This window comes from Lupinus angustifolius, unplaced genomic scaffold (assembly GCF_001865875.1).
Source record: "Lupinus angustifolius cultivar Tanjil unplaced genomic scaffold, LupAngTanjil_v1.0 Scaffold_6_35, whole genome shotgun sequence".
Lineage (NCBI taxonomy): Eukaryota > Viridiplantae > Streptophyta > Magnoliopsida > Fabales > Fabaceae > Lupinus > Lupinus angustifolius.
In genome coordinates, this window is record NW_017717471.1 from 39,294 (window position 1) to 47,887 (window position 8,594).

The 8,594-nt window shown below is 31.9% G+C and overlaps 2 protein-coding genes across 5 annotated transcripts; both read right to left on the minus strand.

The window, feature by feature from the left end:
• Positions 1–710: 710 nt before the first annotated feature.
• On the minus strand, positions 711–1,432 carry LOC109337414 (glycine-rich cell wall structural protein-like). 4 transcript variants are annotated; one of them, XM_019574395.1, is made up of 2 exons: positions 1,087–1,432; positions 711–996 (listed from the first exon to the last, which is right to left on the minus strand). In XM_019574395.1, exons 1-2 carry the CDS (start codon positions 1,331–1,333, stop codon positions 860–862), a joined length of 384 nt encoding a protein of 127 aa, XP_019429940.1. In that variant the 5' UTR covers positions 1,334–1,432; the 3' UTR covers positions 711–859. The 4 variants fall into 4 exon arrangements, with proteins under 4 accessions (XP_019429940.1, XP_019429939.1, XP_019429938.1 ...); XM_019574394.1 differs by having other exon boundaries at positions 711–1,014; XM_019574393.1 differs by having other exon boundaries at positions 1,069–1,431.
• Positions 1,433–3,613: 2,181 nt separating this feature from the next.
• LOC109337415 (tetraspanin-7-like) lies at positions 3,614–8,357 on the minus strand. The gene is made up of 2 exons (XM_019574396.1): positions 7,762–8,357; positions 3,614–3,982 (listed from the first exon to the last, which is right to left on the minus strand). The coding sequence occupies exons 1-2, from the start codon at positions 8,266–8,268 to the stop codon at positions 3,692–3,694; spliced, it is 798 nt and encodes a 265-aa protein (XP_019429941.1). The 5' UTR covers positions 8,269–8,357; the 3' UTR covers positions 3,614–3,691.
• Positions 8,358–8,594: the final 237 nt, after the last annotated feature.

Sequence of the window (8,594 nt, forward strand, 5' to 3'; positions counted from 1 at the left end):
AAGTTAGATATTTTATCATACATCAAAATAGGTTATAAACAACATAAGTATGTTTCCAATTCAGGCTAAACATGAGTCAATTTGAATTAAGTTAATTGTATGCAGCGTACCTAAAGTAAGCACGGAAAATATTTTGAGAGATATGATATATTGATTTTTCATATAAATAGTAATAAAATTCTCCCAACTACATATCATTGGTCATTCTTATACGTGTTAATTCAAGTAACATATGATACTTTCGATTTTTTTATTTATTTATTAAGAATATAACATTTTTTATGATTGCTTATGTGAAATTAGTGTGAAACATTTTGGGTTAACTAGGAAGTTAAGGTCAAGACTTTAGAAACTAATAACTAGAAATTACTTCAAAACTTTAACCGTTAATTAGTTTGATGAACATACTTCATAACTAAATAAACTCGTATAAATTAGTAAAACTAAGTCAAATATTAAGTTTGTATATGAAAATTATTTTATAATTTTATAGATGTTTATCCTTTTTACATTAATATTAATAGAATATTGTTAAAAATGCAATAAAAACTGATTTAAAAGGTATATTAAATTCATTGGTCCCCGAACATACAATACATAAATTTTATTCAAATGTTACATCTAGTCATTTAGAGAGTAAACCAAAAAAGCAACTAAAAACAGGAAGGATATTTTATTGAATGTAGAATATGACTCATGAAACACGTAGGGAAAACACAATGGATACAAGCATATATGATTAAGATGTCAACTTATTAGTATACACTACTGAATTGTTGTGACACATTTTCTTTATCTTATAACCCACAACATATATATACTTCATATATTTATAGTTTACATGCATATATGATTTCATTTAATTCCCATGACCACCAGCTCCTGAGCCAGCATGAGACCCAGCATATGAACCAGCTTCAGAACCAGCTCCAGAACCAGACCCTGACCCTGCTTCTGACCCAGCATGAGACCCAGCATTGGAACCTGCTTCAGAACCTGCTCCAGAACCAGATCCTGACCCTGCTTCTGACCCAGCTTGAGACCCAGCATGAGACCCAGCATTGGAACCTGCTCCAGAACCAGAACCAGATCCTGACCCTGATGAAGATGCAGAACCAGAACTTGAACTAGATCCTGACCCTGACCCTGCACCTGCACCAGATCCTGCACCACCACCACCACCTAGTCCAATACCTACCCCAGCACCTAACCCAACTCCTACCCCACCAAGGTCCAACCCAAGGTCCTTTCTTTCCACTCTACTAGCAGACACTACTGCACTGAGTGCAACAACAATCAAAGCCAGAAAAGCTAAACCCCTTATAGCAGCCATTTTTTGCACTAAACACAATAAAAGCACAAGAGTATGGAACTTAGTACTTACTTATCTATGCTATATAGATAGAAGTTTTTATGGTAATATATGCTCAAAGAAAGCATGCTACGTATTTATAGATGAGTACTTGAGTGAATAGGTAGTATGGTCGGCAAACATGAGTAACAATCATTTTCAGTATTGAAGAGACAAATACTACTAAAACAAAGAAAAAATAATACAATATAACATTTTTATCCTTTTATATAATGAAATTATATTTTTATTATTAAAAACATAATAAAAAACAAAATTTGTCTCTCTAATATTGAAGTTGATCCTTCTTCCGACAAGTATGTAATAGCTGGAAGGATGTGTACTGTGGCACTAGAGAAAGTGGAGTGACATTGCCCAACTTTGTAACAGGGAAACCTTATTGAACACAAGTTTATGGGCCAAAAAGCTGACTTTTTCTTAGTGGAAAATGGAAATTTGTAGCACAAGTTTGATATATATTATTGCTATTATTGTTGGGTTGAGACAGCATGGCAGCATGCAAATACCTTATCCCACCGAGTCACTCACATTGTATAGTGGACTATGATTGTCACTAGATCCAAATTCAAGAACTATTTATCAACCACATTTCAGCATCTACATCTATTGAGAGGAATATTATAAATGTTTTTGTTGATTATTGTCCTAGAACTAGTATAGTGATATTATTTATTTTACTTATAAGTCCTAACTTATGGAGTGAGATCAATTAACTTATTGTTTATTTTTTTTTTTGGTAAAGAGTAAAAGTTAATGTCACTTGAACAAATTACAATTGAACTAGCTATCTGTCCAACCTGAATTTGGATTCTCTTTAATATTGGAGAGCCTATTATCATATTAGGATTGTGACATATGACAAAAATAAAAATTTAATGATCATAATTTTACCTTAATTTTTAATAAAATAAGTTATAAATCTCATTTACCCTTATAATTCAGTGTTGGACTGTTAAACATTAGAAAAGAGTTGAACTCCTTTCACAAGCTACCGAACAAATAAAAACTATATTACAATTCAACACTAACTCTAGCTAATTGAATTACATTTTGTCAAGCACTTGGGTTTGGGAAACAATAAATAAACCTAATAGCAAGATCACTTTTGATTCCTGTGAATATGATAGATTATTTGGGCTCAAGCCTATTATAAGGGGATTAATATTGTTGTAGCTATTATTTGGGTAATTAAGTATGTATATAATTGTCAAACTTAGAAAACTCATACTCATTTGAATGTTCATTATGTAAGTAACATATTAAATTAGTGAAATGAAACTTATCTTTAAATTTAGTCTTCTTTATTCTTAGTCTTAAGAGTAATAGAAAGTTATATTTTAATTTTATTTTCTTTATTCTTATGAGTAATAGAAAGTTGTCTTTTAATCTATTCTTCTATACTCTTAATAATAACATAGATGTTATCTTAGTTTCTTTCCTAATAAGCATTTTGCTTCCAGTTTGAGAATTGGTTAAAATTAGTTTGAGGTTGTTGAAAAATCCTTCTATTATGCTCCATCCAAATTATTTTCCTTATCATCTTCCCTTGTTTAAATGCTAATTATGTAATGGGTTCATCTATTGAACTTATAATACCATTGATCATGATTGAGCCAATGACAAACCATACCCAAGTACAGAAGGAATTGCAATGAACTCAGTATAACTAAGCTAGCTATCAACTTCCTCATCACATTGTGACTAGGAATGAGGTATAGAACTATAGATATGGATATGAGGTTTGTCATTTCTTATATGTGAAAATAATGTATGTACATATAGTGTATGAGTTTTATACACTGTCATTGTATCATTTATTATTCATCTTTAATTATTATTAGTTCTTCAAAAAAAGTAATACAAATGAATTGTGAATGATGTATTGTTAATAGATATTACACTCTTCTTATATTTCTTTGATACAAAACTTTAAAACTTGATAGAGTATGCAAAACTTCAAATTCAATAATCATTACTCCGCATGCAAAATTACTAAGCAAAACAAGTAACAAAATCATCACCAGTAACACAAGCAATCAATAATAACATGATACAATAAAAACATGGTAACTTGCAATCTGTCTTGTAAAAGTAATATAGATTCAGAAAAATATACCAGATTACCTAACTCAGCTACATGCCTATAGCGCACGACATATACTAAATGTCTATTTGCGAGTTAGATTTTGGAAGGGAATAGAAGAAAATGAAAGACTTAAGAACCATAAAATATAGTTATGGTATGATTCTCAAGCCTTCTATTTCCTTTCGTTCCCCTCTAATACCAAATTCACAAACATGCCATAGGTAAACTTAATATCATTTCCAACCTCGTGCCCTGTTATTCCGGAATGCACAACAACCAATGGAGTAAACAATAACCAGGAAGATGAGGAATATGATGTTGATAATAGACACCTTTTTCCAATCAGTCTTAAGGTTTTGCAATAACCCAGCCTTGCAAGATTGGCAATTGAAGCACAGAACATTTGGATCATTGTCCCAAACATTACAATCAGGGTTGGAGTGAACTACACCTTCGGTCTTGTTCCACACAGTAGGACTATGGTAGGTAAAGTTGCAGTCATTTGATGGTTTACAACACCCTGACTGCAGAAAACAACCAAAAAGATACAAAATCATAAGTCAAATCATACGACAATAACTAAGTCTTTATCCCACTAGGTGGGATTAACTACATGGATCGAACAATGCCATAAACCTAACAATACGTGTTTGATGTATACATAGTTAGACTTCGGTCATAAGTCCGGATAAAAGGTGAAGGTTGCATTAGACACTTGACAATCAATGTAAAACTTTGTCGGATCTTTAAGATAAGTCAAGTAAAATCATAAACAAGATAATATGATTATGAGCCACTCAGCTCTTCAATGTAAACTAAACATGCAAAACTCATACATCAAATTTTGCAACCATGTTTTCACAACAGGGATTACATTACAGATCCAACCATTTTTTGGGGGGATAGAAACTGCATATGGAATTTAACTAAAGTCAAATATCAAAGTTAACTGATATTCTCTTTCCAAGTTCAAGTTGGCTAGTTGTCAGATAAAGAAACCATTGAATTAAAATCAGGCAACACCCAAAAATAATCAAGTGCGGGTAATAGACATTGTTTCAAATTGTGGATCGTATCACGTATACTGCGGTTGTGGTCACCGTAACCGCATCACACTGCAATTGATGTCAAAAATATGTTGAATCACAGTGACGCGACCGCAACAGGTCCAACGCAACCGCATCAGACTGCAATTTGAACCGAATCGGATCGCATCAGATCGCATTGATGTCAAAAATATGTTTTTACTCACAAAATAATTCACACCGCATCGCAACGGCCATAATGACCACAATCGCAGTAACCGCAACCACAATCACAACTACAATTTAAAATATTGAAATTAATTCAATAAATGATATATCACTATGACCAATTGACCATTATGTGAAGCATTATTTGATAATCTTTAAACTTCAAACTAGGTTGATATAATGTGTTCAAAGCACACTGGTAGAAGTTTCCAGAAAGTGGGGATATGCATGCAAGAACCAAATTAGAATAATAGGTCTGCTTCAAAGTACAGGTCACTGAATATTTGGCTTAAAACCTCAATAATGGCCATAACCCAAGATATTGATTCCACAGTACAAATGTAAATTGCAAAGACAAAGATCTTACCTTTCAGTAAAAAGTATATTGTTTTTACATAAAGAAAATTATGGTCAATAGAAGTGTGGGGAAAAGAAAAACTATAACTTCACTTCAAAAAATTGCCCAAGAGACTCCCATTTAGTAGGGTCTAGGGAGGCTATATATATATATATGCAGCCTTACTTCCGGAAGTGTATAGACTATTTCCAGTATTTGAATATGTGATTAAACAACAACCTTAACGTTACACACAATATTCAAATACATTAAAAATTAGTTATATTAATCATCCAAACTAAAAGTTTAAACTTTAGAACATTTTATCCAAACCAATAAATCAAAAACCAAAAACAAATAGTAAAGCAAAAAATATCACTCTATGTAACCAAAGACTACTAATTTGCAAGAGATATGCACAATACCCACACTAACATCATTCAATATGTCTACTACACCTTAAAATATGAGATATCTCAAACATACCATAAACCAATCTATAGGTTATATATGAGTGTCTCATTTTAGGTGTTTAAAAGAAAGTTTTCCTTCAAAATAGATCACTTTTTAGACCAGCAATTCCTTCAAAGAACCTAAGAAAGCATTGGAAATAGGACTGATAAAATATGAATGTATTAAAAGTGACATAAGTTAAAAGACCATCTTTCAAAAAGAAACCTTGACTACTCAGAAAAACATATAAGACGCAACGGCCATAATGACCACAATCGCAGTAACCGCAACCACAATCACAACTACAATTTAAAATATTGAAATTAATTCAATAAATGATATATCACTATGACCAATTGACCATTATGTGAAGCATTATTTGATAATCTTTAAACTTCAAACTAGGTTGATATAATGTGTTCAAAGCACACTGGTAGAAGTTTCCAGAAAGTGGGGATATGCATGCAAGAACCAAATTAGAATAATAGGTCTGCTTCAAAGTACAGGTCACTGAATATTTGGCTTAAAACCTCAATAATGGCCATAACCCAAGATATTGATTCCACAGTACAAATGTAAATTGCAAAGACAAAGATCTTACCTTTCAGTAAAAAGTATATTGTTTTTACATAAAGAAAATTATGGTCAATAGAAGTGTGGGGAAAAGAAAAACTATAACTTCACTTCAAAAAATTGCCCAAGAGACTCCCATTTAGTAGGGTCTAGGGAGGCTATATATATATATATGCAGCCTTACTTCCGGAAGTGTATAGACTATTTCCAGTATTTGAATATGTGATTAAACAACAACCTTAACGTTACACACAATATTCAAATACATTAAAAATTAGTTATATTAATCATCCAAACTAAAAGTTTAAACTTTAGAACATTTTATCCAAACCAATAAATCAAAAACCAAAAACAAATAGTAAAGCAAAAAATATCACTCTATGTAACCAAAGACTACTAATTTGCAAGAGATATGCACAATACCCACACTAACATCATTCAATATGTCTACTACACCTTAAAATATGAGATATCTCAAACATACCATAAACCAATCTATAGGTTATATATGAGTGTCTCATTTTAGGTGTTTAAAAGAAAGTTTTCCTTCAAAATAGATCACTTTTTAGACCAGCAATTCCTTCAAAGAACCTAAGAAAGCATTGGAAATAGGACTGATAAAATATGAATGTATTAAAAGTGACATAAGTTAAAAGACCATCTTTCAAAAAGAAACCTTGACTACTCAGAAAAACATATAAGATAATAGTATCCTACATCCTCAAAAGTCTGATTTGACAAAAGTTCACTTCTTACCATAAAGTTATTGGACCGATTATAAAGGAAATTTTGTAATAATAATATAAAAAGTAACAAATCGCATAATGTTGAGTATTGCACACAGAAACCGATACTATGAACATACTATGATACATTCAAGAAAGACACTAGTATGCACAATTATACAAGTTACAAGTAAAGCCCCAATTCGACGGTCATGGCCATATCAACTATAGACAACAAATTGTGCAGAAATCAAAAGAAGAACCTTACTTTATCCATTATTATTCAAGTAAACTTAAATCCTCCAGAAAAAAATACACACTTCATTATTCATATCAGAAAAGGGGAATAAAAACTCCAACAATATTTCAAATCAGAACCCCAGGATATGCATTTAACACATAAGAAATTCGAAACAAATTGCCTAACCAAGCTCAAAATGCAAGTTCTCAAGACTTCAAACCCCCTCCCTCCCCCACCCTTAAACCACTAAAATAAAAACAAAAAAAGTTCAAAATTTAACAAAACCGCATAAAAAATATATTATAACCAAGAGTATCATCTCACTCTATGAGTAAAACACTAACATGTAGTTGTTCCTCTTAACAATTGAATCGAATCTTTGACCTTTTGGTTTATCTATGAATCCAATTGAACCTCAAACTATTATACTAGTGCCTTGTCGGTAACAAAACCCCAAAATAGCAAGTGAAAAAGAAAAACTTGTTTAAAACACATGAAATAAACACTTATATCAACCCATAAGTAATGTGAATGTCAGTGATATCAAGATATGTCTTATTTCAAAATAAAAGAGAAGTAATATACATTAGTTCAGTTGCTAAACATGCTAGATAATGTGTGAGCACTCGAGTTTCAAAAAAAAAAAAATTGGAACAACCCCATTACCCAATCAAGCTCAAAAACATGAATAAAAAACAAAACAACATTGAACAATATATACCTGAAGTGCAGACAAATTCTCCTGATAGAACTGTTGAACAGTATCATTACCAAACTGTGTTTGAAACTTTTCACAAAGTTTCCCAGATTGAATACAACTTCTAATCCTTTCCCACGTTTCATTTTCATTCACTCTCTTCTGCAACCAGTTAGAATAATCACCAAGCCTATATTCCTTATACCCTCTATTAGAAACAACTTCACCAGCACCCTTGTTTGTAACAACAAACACAAACACGGTGAAAGCAAATGTGATAACAATGAGTAAGTACATGACAAAGAGGTAGAGCCATAAGAGCCATGTTGCACCACAACATGAGCCAATAAAGCCACAAAGAGAGAGAATTATGAGGAATATGGATAATATGATGATTGGTTTTTGGAGCCATGTTTCACATTGGGTTGAAGATTGTTTGGTTAGCCAAATGGAGGTTATGAGAATGGGAATGGAGAGAAGGAGGGTTAGGAGATTGAAGAGACCGGTAAGGTTGTTGCTTAGCCGACACATTGTTGTTATTGTGAATCTGAGATGTTATGGCTATGTTTTGATTGGTGATTATGGGAGGATGAGGGGGATTTCATGTGCTTGAAATCATAGGACATTAATAAGGACAAAACAATTTCTAATCATTAAACTAACAAGAAGTTGAGCCAAGAACTGTGTGGCTGTATTAGATTTCCATATCCTTGGATATTAAGAAACAATTAAATTACACTTTGATTTTTAATAAAATTATATAAATTAATTATCATTTACTTTTTTTTACCTACACTAATTACCCTTACTTATATACATATATCATATTAATTAGAGTGAATTACATTAGCACCCCT